General features: G+C 58.8%; 1 protein-coding gene across 2 annotated transcripts in view; it reads left to right on the top strand.

The window, feature by feature from the left end:
• Positions 1-13,674, top strand: part of PIK3C2B (phosphatidylinositol-4-phosphate 3-kinase catalytic subunit type 2 beta) — a 39,566-nt gene that overhangs the window by 15,784 nt on the left and 10,108 nt on the right. For both annotated transcript variants that reach the window (XM_064173500.1, XM_064173501.1), the window contains exons 6-19: positions 1,760-1,871; positions 1,979-2,058; positions 2,139-2,202; positions 3,669-3,815; positions 4,623-4,656; positions 5,029-5,224; positions 8,410-8,532; positions 9,405-9,572; positions 9,743-9,854; positions 9,963-10,105; positions 11,559-11,747; positions 12,532-12,625; positions 12,884-12,978; positions 13,058-13,238. In XM_064173500.1, the coding sequence (XP_064029570.1) occupies positions 1,760-1,871; positions 1,979-2,058; positions 2,139-2,202; positions 3,669-3,815; positions 4,623-4,656; positions 5,029-5,224; positions 8,410-8,532; positions 9,405-9,572; positions 9,743-9,854; positions 9,963-10,105; positions 11,559-11,747; positions 12,532-12,625; positions 12,884-12,978; positions 13,058-13,238 (1,738 nt within the window). The remainder of the gene's footprint in view (positions 1-1,759; positions 1,872-1,978; positions 2,059-2,138; positions 2,203-3,668; positions 3,816-4,622; positions 4,657-5,028; positions 5,225-8,409; positions 8,533-9,404; positions 9,573-9,742; positions 9,855-9,962; positions 10,106-11,558; positions 11,748-12,531; positions 12,626-12,883; positions 12,979-13,057; positions 13,239-13,674) is intronic.

The raw sequence follows: 13,674 nt of genomic DNA, 5'->3' as shown, positions 1-13,674 counted from the left end.
GTTTGCAGTGAGGGTGGTGAGAGACTGGCACAGGTTGAGGGTGGTGAGACCCAGGTACAGGTTTCCCAGGGAGGTTGTGGAGCACAGAAGCACAGAATGTGATCAAAGATCACAGCACCCTGGGAATGGAGCAGGATGGTGCCCAGCAGTGGTTTCCCAGGAGCTGTATCTCCCGGGGCCCTCAAAGGAAAGCCCTGGGACAGAAAGCCCTTTTGTCACCCAGCTTTTCTCTCTGCTGCTTCCTGTGGCTCAGGAGATGCTGCAAGTGCCAAAACCCTCCCCGTGGAGCAGGCCAAGCCCTTGAGCTCTGCAAACCAGCCTGAGCTGCTGCCTGCTCGCTTTGGAGTGGCAGGACCAGGCAGGGGTGTGCAGGATGAGTCCTCACCACCTCCTCCCCCTCCTGACCACTGCTGACTCCTCTCACTGCTGACCACACAGCACCTGGGCTCCATGTCTCTATCCCCTGCAATCTCCTGAGGGTGCCTTTCCCAGCCCCCATCCTGCTGCCACATCCTGCCCAGAGCCTTCTGCACCCCCTGGGCACCGTGCCCATGGCTCTGCCAGGCTGAATTGCCCTGCAGCTGGCAAAGAAAGTGGGTCTGGAGGACAAGTTCTGCAGGGCCCTCTGTGAGAGAGCTTCCCATGCTGGCAGGGGCATGGTGAGACCAGGCTGGCACCCCCTGCTCCAGGGCTCAGTGGTCCTGCCATGACCTGGAGCATCCTCAGCTCCATGCTTTGCTTCCCACGTCTCGGTGGGCAGGTCCTGGCAGGATGGACTCCTCCACACCCACTCCTGGCTCTGTCATGCCAGTTGGGCTGGGCACAGCTTTTAGGAGGGTGCAGGGGAAGGAGGGACAACAATGGCTTATTCTTTGGGTTTCCTTGCACCACTCCTTGGGTTTCCTTGCACCATTCTTTGTGCTTCCTTGCACCACTCCTTGGGTTTCCTTGCACCATTCTTTGTGCTTCCTTGCACCACTCTTTGGGTTTCCTTGCACCATTCTTTGTGCTTCCTTGCACCACTCTTTGGGTTTCTTTGCACAATTTTTGGGTTTCCTTGCACCACTCTTTGGGTTTCCTTGCACCATTCTTTGTGCTTCCTTGCACCACTCTTTGTGCTTCCTTGCACCATTCTTTGTGCTTCCTTGCACCACTCTTTGGGTTTCTTTGCACAATTCTTTGGGTTTCCTTGCACCACTCCTTGGGTTTCCTTGCAGCATTCCTTGAGTTTCCTTGCACCACTCCTTGGGTTTCCTTGCAGCATTCCTTGAGTTTCCTTGCAGCATTCCTTGGGTTTCCTTGCAGCATTCCTTGGGCTTCCTTGCACCATTCCTTGAGTTTCCTTGCACCACTCCTTGGGTTTCCTTGCAGCATTCCTTGGGTTTCCTTGCACCATTCCTTGAGTTTCCTTGCACCACTCCTTGGGTTTCCTTGCAGCATTCCTTGAGTTTCCTTGCAGCATTCCTTGGGTTTCCTTGCACCACTCCTTGGGCTTCCTTGCACCATTCCTTGGGTTTCCTTGCACCACTCCTTGGGCTTCCTTGCAGCATTCCTTGGGTTTCCTTGCACCACTCCTTGGGTCTGCTTGCAGACCTGACCTGGTGTCACCAATGTCCCTTTGCAGGCGAGGTGGCAGTGGCCAAGCCCCAGCCTGGCCGCAAGGTGCGGGGATGGCACAGCCTGGGTTGAGTTTTGGGGCCCCTCCTGGGCTGGTCCGGGGCAGGGCTGTGGGCTGAGCTCTGGCTCTCTGTCCCTGCAGCAAGCACGCCCTGGGCAGCCACGAGTACATCCAGCACTGCAGGAAGTTCGACATCGACATCCGACTGCAGCTGATGAAGAGGAAGGGAGTGCACAGCGACCTGGCCCGCACGGTGGGTGCCAGGCTGTGGGGGGCAGCACAGGGGTGCCCAGGTCACCTCCCTGCTGCAGGAGCGCCTGTGTGTGGCTGAGCTAGGGCACAGCATCTCTCCATCTGCAGGCAAATGATGACCAGAGCCCTTCCACCCTCAACCACTACATCCACCTGCAGGAGAGACCTATCAAACAGACCATCAGCAGGTAGAGAGGGCACGGCAGGGCTGACCCCACCTGCCAGGTGCCCACCTGGCTGGGGCTGAGCTCTGCTCTCTGTCCCCCAGGCAGGCCTTGAGTCTCCTCTTTGACACCTTCCACAACGAGGTGGATGCTTTCCTGGCAGCTGAGGTGAGCAGCAGGGCTGAGGGATGTGTTGTTGGGGTCACCTTGCCTCATTTAGGAGGTTCCATCTGAACCTGAGGAGGACTTTTTTTGCCCTGTGAGGGTGACAGAGCACTGGCACAGGCTGCCCAGGGGGGCTGTGGAGTCTCCCTCTCTGGAGAGAGTCAAGATCTGTCTGGATGTGTTCCTGTGTGATCTGCTCTGGCAGTGGGGCTGCACCAGCAGATCTTTTGAGGTCCCCTTCCAGCCCCTGACATTCTGTGGTTCTGTGATTTGATACTGCTTCTTTCACCCTTGGCTGAGGCTCTGAGCAGCCTGCTCTAGCTGAAGATGTCCCTGCTCACTGCAGGGGGATTGGATTAGATGACCTTGAAAGGTGCCTTCAAAGCCAAACCAGTTTGTGACTGAATGAGGCTGTTCCTCATCTAAGGCTCCTTGTCATCATCTCATGGCCATCCCCAGCAAGGGCAGGTCCTCATTCCTCACACAGAATCACAAAACCACAGAACATTAAAGGCTGGAAGGGACCTCCAGAGATCATTGAGTCCTGCCAGAGCAGGATCCCCTAGGGTAGGCTGCACAGAAATGCATCCAGGCAGGTTTTGAAGGTCTCCTCCAGCTGAGCCCCTTGCTCTGCTGCAGCCCAGAGCCTGCAGATGCTCCTTGGCCATCTCAAGGCATCTGTTGACAAGGGTTGGGGTTGCTGTGTTCTGTGGTGACAGAATCCCAGCATGCTGGACTTGGAAGGGACCTCTGCAGATCATCCAGTCCAACCCCTTGCTCAAGCAGAGCACCCACAGCAGCTTGCCCAGGGTCACAGTGGCCAGGATGGGCTTGGAAGCTCTGCAGAGAAAGGAGACTCCACAACCTCTCTGGGCAGCCTGCTCTAGAGCTCTACCACCCTCAAAGTGAAGAAGTTCCTCCTCATGCTTAGATGGAGCTTCCCACATTCAAATTCGTGCCCATTGCCCCTTGCCCTGTCACTGGGCACCCCTGACATGAGTCTGACCCCATTCTCTTGCCCCCTCTACCCTTTACCTGTGCTCAAGATGGGGTTGGAAGCTCTGCAGGGAGGGAGACTCCACTACCTCTCTGGGCAGCCTGCTCCAGGCCTCCAGCAGCCTCCAAATGAAGTTTTCCTTCCTGTTCAGCTGGAACCTCCTGGGTTCCAGTTTGTGCCCCCTGCCCTTTGTCCTGTCTCTGGGTGCCACTGAGAAGAGCCCAGCCCCACCATCCTCTTGCCCTCCACCCCTTATCTCCTGCTGAGCATTGACCAGATCCCTTCTGAGATGATCCCATGACTTCTTTTTGTCCTGGTGCACCAGAGGAGGGGAAGAACCACAGCAGCAGAGCAAACTGAGGCACTGTGCATGTTGTGTGACCTGCGGGGAGCAGCTCCTGCCCCCTTTGGCTGCCTAAAGCAGTCCCTTGTGCCAATCCCCTTCCCCCTCCACACCTCCTCTGCCCTGCAGGCAGACTTCCCCCTGAAGGCAGAACGAGTGATCCAGTCTGTCATGGCCATCTGCAACGCTCTGGCTGCTGTGGAGTCCCAGGAGATCACAGCAGCCCTTAACCAGATGCCTCCCTGCCCATCCCGCATGCAGCCCAAAATCCAGAAGGTAAGGGATGGGGAGGGGGAGGGGAGCACAGAATGGTTGAGGTTGAAAGATGCCTCAAAGCCTCAGCCAGTTCCGAGCCCCTGCCATAGGCAGGGACACCTCCCACTAGAACAAATCACTCAAGGACTCATCCAGCCTCATCCTGAACACCTCCAGGGAGGTTGTGGAGCACAGAAGCACCCAATGTGATCTTTGATCACATTGGGTGCTTCTGTGCTCCACAACCTCCCTGGGCAACCTGTGCCAGGGTCTCACCACCCCCAACCTGTGCCAGGGTCTCTTCCTTGTCTCCCAATCTAAATCCTTCTAGCTTCAATCCTTTCTGGCCCATCCTATCACAGTAAGTCCCTCCCCAGCTCTCTTATAACCCCTTTCAAGTACTCTAAGATCTCCCTGGAGAACAGCTCCAGCTCTCCCAGCCCATCCCTATAGCAGAGATTCTCCATCCCCTCTGCTCAGAAGGCTCCCAGGATTGGGGTGGAGGAGCTTGGCCAGGAGGTGCAGAGGAGGGAGCACAGTTTCACATTGGGCTTCTTTCCCTCCTTGTTCCTATGGAAGCACGTGGAAAATTCCTCAGGAGCAGGCAGCAGCTCCAACAGCTGAGGGGACCCAGGCTGGTTACGTAAAGCAGCCTTGGTTTGGCTGCCAGCAGCACGGAGCTGCTCCTGGTGTTGCTTTTTCAGCGTGGGGCTGCTCCTGATGTTGGTTTTTTTGGGGTCTTCTCTTTGTTGTTTTTGGTTTTCTGGGATGGTTGAGGGTTTTATTAGGTGTTTTTTTTACTTGTTTGTTTCCTTTTATCCTCAACAGGATCCAAATGTTCTGGCCAAGAGGGAAAATCGAGGTATTTGCTGTTCTTCTCCTCTTCCTCCTTCCCTTCTGGGCTCAAGTTCTTGGTGCTTTTCATCTTCAACCTCCCCTCCTCCTCCTCCCCACCTTCAATTCTGAAGGCCAAAAAAAAAAAACCACCCCAAGCCAAACCCAAGTGTTTGAAACCCTTTCTGGTTAAGAGCAGAGGGTTTCTGTAGTTCATGGCTCTCCTTTCTCCTCATCAGCTCAGCAAAACCAGAAGCTGAGTTTCTCCCTCTCCCCCGCAGCGCCCCAGAGCACAACCACGACCCAGCCCTGGGCTTCCTCCAGCATCCCAACCTTGGTGGGGAGGCAGTGTGGGGGGGTAGCAGCCAACCCCCAATTCACCTCTGCTCCTCCCTTCCAGAGAGGATGGTGGAGAGCCTGACAGCTGCCATCCTCAACCTGGTGGAGCTCTACTGCAGCACCTTCAACGCCGACTTCCAGCCGGCCGTGCCGGGCAGCCGGGAGCAGGGCGCGGTGCAGGAGGCTCGGCTGCTCTCCTGCCCCCTCTCCTTCACCATCTATGCCACCCACCGCATCCCCATCACCTGGGCTGCCAGGTAAGGGCAGCTGCCTGCACCCTGCTCACCACTGCCTGTCCATCCTGAGGCTCAGATCCTTCTTACACACCCCAGAGCAAAGATGTCTCTACCCTGGGAGGGGGTTGAGGAGTGTGTCCCTGGGCTGGAAGAGAAGGTTGCAGGGGGACCTTAGAGCTGCTTTCAAGTACCCTTCTGGTTCACTGCCAGCCAGGTCAGGGAGCAAAGGGACAGCAAACAGCCTCACACACAGGTTTTCTTCCCCAAAGCCCCTGGATTCAGCTCTGCTGATGGTCCCAGGGAGGCTGCCACAGCATTAGGGGTGCCCCACGCACCACCTCCTTTCTTTAGCAGGGACATGCAGCAGCCTGCAGAAGAGAAGGCTCCAGGGAGACCTTAGAGCTGCCTTCAAGTACCTGGAGGGGTCCTGCAGGAAGGCTGCAGAGAGACTTTTCCTGAGGGTGTCTAGAGGCAGACCAAGGGGGAATGGCTTGGAGCTGAGGCAGAGCAGGGTTAGAGTGGAGCTGAGGAAGGACTTCTTCAGTAGGAGAAGGAGACTCTGGAACAGGCTGTCCAGGGAGGCTACCTAGGGATGCTCAAGGCCAGGTTGGATGAGGCCTTGAGCAACTTGAGCTAGAGGAAGGTGTCCCCTGCCCATGGTGGGCATGTTAGAGGAGATGACCTCTGAGGGCCCTTCCAACTTGAGCCATTCTGTGTTATTCAGCAGATGTGGAGATCATAAGAGCTGACCCACCCCAAGCCTCCTAAATGGCACTGTTGCAGGTCAGGTTGTCTGGGGCTGTGAGCAGCCTGCCCTAGCTGACTGCAGGGAGGTTGGACTGGATGAACTTGGAAGATCCCTTCCCACCCAGACCAGCCTGGCATCCTGCCACCCCCATGCCTATGTGGGTGCTGCACCTCCACAGGCCACGAGGGCTGCCTGCAGCCAGTGGATGTTGGATCCAGCTGAGACAGACTCTTCCCAAATGCTCCCATCCCAACCCCATGAATCACTGAGTCATAGAATCATTGAATCATGGAATCATTGAGTCATGGAATCATTGAGTCATGGAATCATTGAGTCCTAGAATCATTGAGTCATGGAATCATTGAGTCACTGAGTCATTGAATCATTGAGTCATGGAATCATTGAGTCATTGGGTCATTGAGTCACTGAGTCATTGAATCATTGCATCATTGAATCACAGAATCATTGAGTCATAGAATCATTGAGTCATTGAATCATTGAATCATTGAATCATTGAGTCACTGAATCATAGAATCATAGAATCATTCAATCATTAAATCATTGAATCATTGAGTCATAGAATCATTGAATCATTGAGTCATGGAATCATTGAGTCATAGAATCACTGAGTCATAGAATCATTGAATCACTGAGTCATAGAATCATTGAGTCATTGGATCATTGAGTCCTAGAATCATTGAGTCATGGAATCATTGAGTCATGGAATCATTGAGTCATAGAATCATTGAGTCATAGAATCATTGAATCATTGAGTCATTGAATCATTGAGTCATGGAATCATTGAGTCATAGAATCATTGCATCATTGAATCATTGCATCATTGAATCAAAGAATCATTGAGTGATTGAATCAAATCATTAAATCATTGAATCATTGAGTCACTAAATCATAGAATCATAAAATCATTGAATCATAGAATCACAGAATCATAAAACCATTGAATCAGTCAGGGTTGGAAGGGACCACAAAGATCATCCAGTTCCAACTCCCCACCATAGGCAGGGACACCTCCCACTAGAAGAGGTCACTCAAAGCCTCATCCACCCTGCTGCTGAACACCTCCAGGGAGGTTGTGGAGCACAGAAGCACCCAATGTGATCTTTGATCACATTGGGTGCTTCTGTGCTCCACAACCTCCCTGGGCAACCTGTGCCAGTGTCTCACCACCCTCACTGCAAACAGCTTGCCAACACCCAGTTTGAATTCCCAGCTTTCTCGAGTCCCTGCAGGGCTGCAGCATCACCGCTGAGCTCTCCGCAGCCCCCGGGGATGTGACAGATGGCCCCGATGCAGCAGGGTCCAGGCAGCCCTCACCCCACAGCGGCAGCCTCGCTCCTTTGTTGGACTCCTCGGTGCCCGTACCCGCTTTTGGCCCCTCGGGTTGAGAGGAAGGAGGAGGAGGAGGAGGGGGAGAGTGAGGTCCGGACGGGCTGTAGGAACCCACCGTGGGGAGGGTGTAGGAGACAGCAGCGCTGGCAGCAGCCGCCCTGCCGGGGACCCCTCGCCTTTGTCCTGTCCTTAATGTATTCCCCTTGGTGACTGGTTGGGAACAAAGGGGATAGCCTGGGAAATGCCAGCAGCCCCTGACCTCCGGCGCCCCGCAGCCCTCCCCGGATTGTCGCTCGGCACCTGCCACATGGCAGGGTCCCCTCCCTCCCCCACCCCCCCGTGTGTGACGGTATGCACGGTGGCATATGGCGATGGGGGCTTCCAGCTCTCTGTGCCCCACACCCCCCTGCTGCAGTCCCTTTCCCAAGCTCAGCCTGGAGAGTTGGAGCTGGGGGGAGGATGCTCTTGGTGGAGGAGCGGAGCCTTTGCCCCTCCTCGCATAGAGGAGCGGAGCCTTTGCCCCTCCTCACTCAGCTGAGTGGAGCCTTCACCCTCCTCACTCAGAGGAGCGGAGCCTTCACCCTCCTCACTCAGCTGAGTGGAGTCTTCGCCCTCCTCACTCAGAGGAGCGGAGCCTTCACCCTCCTCACTCAGCTGAGTGGAGCCTTCACCCTCCTCACTCAGAGGAGCAGAGCCTTCACCCTCCTCACTCAGAGGAGCAGAGCCTTCACCCTCCTCACTCAGCTGAGTGGAGTCTTCGCCCTCCTCACTCAGAGGAGCGGAGCCTTTGCCCCTCCTCACTCAGAGGAGCAGAGCCTTCACCCTCCTCACTCAGAGGAGCAGATCCTTCACCCTCCTCACTCAGAGGAGCAGAGCCTTCACCCTCCTCACGCAGAGGAGTGGAGCCTTCACCCTCCTTACTCAGTGGAGCAGAGCCTTCATCCTCCTCACTCAGAGGAGTGGAGCCTTCGCCCTCCTCATGCAGAGCAGTGAGCCTTCGCCCTCCTCGCATCACTGGAGCAGGGTGAACCCCCACACTGGGTGCCAGGCAAAGCTCACTCCCCGCCTGCCTGCCCCGAGCTCATGGCTCCCTTTGTTCCTTCTGCAGCTATGAAGACTTCTACCTCTCCTGTTCCCTCAGCCACGGTGGGAAGGAGCTGTGCAGCCCCCTCCTCACCAGGAAGGCTCACGTCTACAAATACCTCTTCCACCTCATCATCTGGGACCAGCAGTAAGGCAGCATCCCGGCTGTAGGGTGGGCAGAGGGGTCCTGGTGCCGTACCCAGCCACGCTGCCTTCCTCCTCCCCTGCTCCAGCAGCTCCTCTCCATGCCTCTCCCTGATGCTTGGGTGTTGGAAGCTCTTGTCTCATCCTCCCGGGAATAGCACTGGTCCCAGTGCCAGCCCTGCCCTCCCAGGACCTGCCTGTTTTGCACCTCAGGAATGGGAACTACTCCAAAAATAGCCCTGGGAGCAGGCAAGGGAGGCTGTGCCCAGCCCTGGCCACGCCTGGCATTGGCAGTGGCCCCCGGGGAGGTGTATGTGTGTTGGGGGTGGGGGTGGGGAATAATTTTAGGGGCAGGATAATTTTAGATGGTGCTGGTGCCCCCCAAGGACAGGCACAGAGCAGCTAGCAGGACAGCGGGGACCAGAGTTGTGGGGCAACCCCCTGCCCGTGCCCCCCCAGGGCAGGGATGTAGCTGCCATCCTGGGCTCCCCGGGAGCATTGGAGAGGAGCTTCAGCCCCGGGGTCCCACGCAGCGCCCCCCAGGCCGTGGGAGGAGGTCAGTGTGTGTGGTGGGGACCTTCCGTGGCGGTCACCTTCCTGCGACAGACAGCGGCAGGGCTCCCCGGTGCCAGCAGAGAGCCAGGGCACAGAAGCAGCTACCTCTCCCCAAACCCGTCTACCCCTCACGGAGTGGCTGCCCACGATGTGGCACCTCCATCCCACGCTGGGGTGGCACGTGGTGTGCCCAGCGGCGGCAGCAAAGCTGGGGGCTCACAGGGCAGCTTTGGCATCCCAAGGCAAGCAGCTGGCCGGTGCCGCGGGGGGCTGGCAGTGCCCATCCCTGGCACGGCTGAGCTCTGCCTTGCTCTCTTGCAGGATCTGCTTCCCTGTGCAGGTGAACCGACTGCCACGGGAGACCCTGCTCAGCGTCACGCTCTTCGCCGTGCCCGTGCCCCCCCCGGGCAGCTCCTCCGACGCCAACAAGCTGCGGCGGGTCCCCGAGGCCCTGGGCTGGGTCACCACCCCCCTCTTCAACTTCAGGCAGTAGGTGCCACCGCCGCGGGCAGGGCATTCCCTGGGGTGGGATGGGAGAGTCGCCAGGACCGTGGGGTGGGTCCCCAGCATTGTGGTTTAGCATCACTGTGGCGATGCCACCCTCCTGCCTTGCCAGAGCAGACCCCGGTGCCAGGCTCTCAGCCCTGCTTCTCCTCCAGGGTCCTGACTTGCGGGCGAAAGCTCCTGGGCTTGTGGCCAGCGACCCAGGACAACTCCAGAGCCAGGTCGAGTGCCCCCAACTTCAACCAGCCTGACAGCGTCATCCTGCAGGTACGTCCTGGCAGTGGGGGCGGGGCGGGGGGAGGGGGGGGTACCAAGGGAACATCCTCACCCCTGAGCCCCGCTGTGACCCTCACTCACCCTCTGCTGCTGCCGCAGATCGACTTCCCCAGCTCTGCCTTCGAGGTGAAGTTCACCAGCCCCCAGCCCGCCGAGTTCAGCCCCAGGTACGAGTTCAGCAGCCTGGGGGAGGAGGACCAGAGCAAGCTGCGGGAGGCCATGCAGAAGAAATCACTTTACTGGTAAGGACCTCAGGCTGGGGGCTGGCATCAGCCTGCCAGGGGCATCCTTATGATAGACCCCTGGCACTGCCCCGGCGTGCACAGGAGGTATCTGAGGGTCTGAGCCTGCCTCTGGCTGCTGGGGGTGAGGTTAGAGTCTGGCGTCTGGCAGAGCTGCTGCTTGTTTTCTGTCCTCCTGTGCTCTGTCCTGCTCTGGGGAGGGTCTCTCCAGCCATGTCGCCCCCCAAGCAGGGACAGCTGCCCAGCGCCCTGGCCAGCCTGGCATGAGTAAGCTGGCTGGAATCCTCCGGTGCTGGCTATAAATGGGAGGATCAAATGTCAGCAGCTGTGCCAGGATCTGCTCTGCGCAGGAGGTGCTGACGCTCCTCCAAAAATGCCTGGAGTGCCTGGGCAGTGTGGAGGGTCCTTGGGCAGGGGACAGGCAGGGGACAACTCAGTCACCCCTGGGGCTGGCTGATGGGGTCCTGCCTGCCTCCTGGGGTTGGGGTGCAGGGTGGGGATGGAGAGAGGGGTCCCAGCAATTCTGCAGCAGCCTGGGTCCTGCCTGCCTCCTGGGGTTGGGGTGCAGGGTGGGGATGGAGGGAGGGGTCCCAGCAATTCTGCAGCAGCCTGGGTCCTGCCTGGATCCTGGGGTTGGGGTGCAGGGTGGGGATGGAGAGAGGGGTCCCAGCAATTCTGCAGCAGCCTAGGTCCTGGCTGTCCCCTGGGTTTGGGATGCAGAGAGGGGTCCCAGAGTCCTGCAGCAGCCTGGATCCTGGGGTTGGGGTGCAGGGTGGGGATGGAGGGAGGGGTCCCAGCATCCTGCAGCAGCCTGGGTCCTGCCTGGATCCTGGGGTTGGGGTGCAGGGTGGGGATGGAGAGAAGGGTCCCAGCATCCTGCAGCAGCCTGGGTCCTGCCTGCTTCCTGGGGTTGGGGTGCAGTGAGGGGATGCAGAAAGGGGTCCCAGCATTCTGCAGTAGCCTGGGTCCTGGCCATTCCCTGGGGTTGGGGTGCAGGGTGGGGATGGAGGGATCCCAGCATCCTGCATCATCCTGGGTCCTGGGGTTGGGGTGCAGGGTGGGGATGGAGGGGTCCCAGCATCCTGCATCATCCTGGGTCCTGGGGTGCAGGGTGGGGATGGAGGGGTCCCAGCATCCTGCAGCAGCCTGAGCCCTGGCTGTACCCTGAGGATGGGCTGCAGTGTGGGGATGGGGTTTGGGGGCAGCCCGCAGCGTGCTGCAGGACCACACAGACCTGTCTGCTGGACTGGCCTCACTCAGGGTGACTCAGGCAGGATCCCGCCCCCCATCAGCTCCTCTTTCACCTGGGCGGTGCCATGGGAGGGCAGCGGGGAGGGCTCGGAGGGGTCTAGCAGCATGCCCTGCATGATGGGGGTGGAGAGATGCCACCCGTGAGCCTCATTCCATCCATGTCGCTCCCTCCCTTGCCCCGCGTGTCCTCCCCACACCGCAGGCTGACGGACGCTGACCGCAGGCGGCTGTGGGAGAAGCGTTACCATTGCCATGCGGCGCCCGGTGCCCTGCCCATGCTGCTGGCCAGTGCCCCCAGCTGGGAATGGGCCTGCCTGCCCGACATCTACGCCCTGCTCGGCCAGTGGACCTACATGAGCCACCAAGATGCCCTGGGGCTCCTGCATGCCACGTAAGCTGCCAGTGGTGGACTGTGGGTGCCATGGGGATTGCATGCCCTGGCACTGCAGGTGCCATGGGGATGTAAGCTGTGGCATTGCAGGTGCCATGGGGATGCAAGCTCTGGCACTGCAGATGCCATAGAGATGCAAACTCTGGCACTGCAGGTGCCATAGGGATGCAAGCTGTGGCATTGCAGGTGCCATGGGGATGCAAACTCTGGCACTGCAGGTGCCATAGGGATGCAAGCTGTGGCACTGCAGGTGCTATGGGGATGCAAACTCTGGCACTGCAGGTGCCATGGGGATGCAAGCTGTGGCATTGCAGGTGCCATGGGGATGCAAGCTGTGGCACTGCTGCCATAGGGATACAAGCTCTGGCACTGCAGGTGCATTGGGGATGCAAGCTCTGGCACTGCAGGTGCCATGGGGATGCAAGCTCTGGCATTGCAGGTGCCATGGGGATGCAAGCTCTGGCACTGCAGGTGCTATGGGGATGCACACTCTGGCATTGCAGGTGCCATGGGTATGCAAGCTGTGGCACTGCTGCCATAGGGATGCAAGCTCTGGCACTGCAGGTGCTATGGGGATGCAAGCTCTGGCACTGCAGGTGCAATGGGGATGCGCACTCTGGCATTGCAGGTGCCATGGGCATGCAAGCTGTGGCACTGCAGGTGCCATGGGCATGCAAGCTGTGGCACTGCTGCCAGTGCACACCAGAAGAGGGGCAGTGATGGCAATGGGGCGGGGGGGGTGAACCTGAAGTTGCTGTCCCCGCAATGCTTGTGCTGGCCACAGGTTCCCAGACCAGGAGGTGAGGAGCTCAGCTGTGCGCTGGATTGACTCCATCTCTGACACTGAGCTGCTGGACTACCTGCCCCAGCTGGTCCAGGTGTGTGCTGGGACTGGGAGGTGGCATGGGCTGCGTGCCAGGACCGAGGTATGGCATGGAGTGCATACCAGGACCGAGGTATGGCAGAGTGCCTACCAGGTCTGGGAGATGGCATGAGGTGCATGCCAAGACTGAGATGTGGCATGGAACACGTGCCAGAACTTGCCTGGGATGTGGCATGGGGTGCGTGCCAGGACTGAGATGTGACCCTGGGGTTCATGCCAGTCCTGCTGTGTGCCACAACTGCCCTCTCTCCAGGCGCTGAAGTACGAGTGCTACCTGGACAGCCCCCTGGTGCGCTTCCTGATGAAGAGAGCCATCTGCGACCTGAAGGTCACCCACTACTTCTTCTGGTGGGTTCAAGGGGGTGAGGAGCACGGGAGGGAGGTTGCCCAGAGCTGCCTTAACCCTGCGTGCCCCTGCTCGGAGCAGGCTGCTGAAGGATGGCCTCAAAGACTCCCAGTTCAGCATCCGGTACCAGTACCTGCTGGCAGCTCTGCTGTGCTGCTGCGGCAAAGGCCTGCGGGAGGAGTTCGACCGCCAGTGCCTGCTGGTCAGCACCTTGGCCAGGCTGGCACAGCAGGTGCGGGACGCTGCGCCCTCGGCGCGCCAGGTGGGTGCCAGGCTGCTGGGGTGGGGAGTGCTGGGCTGCGTCTCAGACCTTCATCCTGTGCCCATCCCTGTCCCATGCCCACCTTGCCCTATGCCCACCTTGTCCTATGCCCACCCTGCCCTATGCCTACCCTGTCCCATGCCTACCTTGTCCTATGCCCACCTTATCCCATGTCTACCCCTTCCTATGCCCACCCTGTCCTGTGCCTACCATGTTCTATGCCCACCCTAACCCATGCCCACCCTGTCCTATGCCCACCCTGCCCTATGCCTGCCCTGTCCCATGCCTACCTTGTCCTGTGCCCACCCTATCCCATGTCTACCCCCTCCTATGCCCACCCTGTCCCGTGCCTACCATGTCCTATGCCCACCCTAACCCATGCCCACCTTGTCCTATGCCCACCCTGTCCTATACTCACCCTATCCCATGTCTACCC

Source organism: Pogoniulus pusillus, chromosome 39, assembly GCF_015220805.1.
Source record: "Pogoniulus pusillus isolate bPogPus1 chromosome 39, bPogPus1.pri, whole genome shotgun sequence".
NCBI classification, from domain to species: domain Eukaryota; kingdom Metazoa; phylum Chordata; class Aves; order Piciformes; family Lybiidae; genus Pogoniulus; species Pogoniulus pusillus.
Note: the sequence above shows the minus strand (reverse complement) of the source record. Positions and strands in the feature narration are given on the sequence as shown.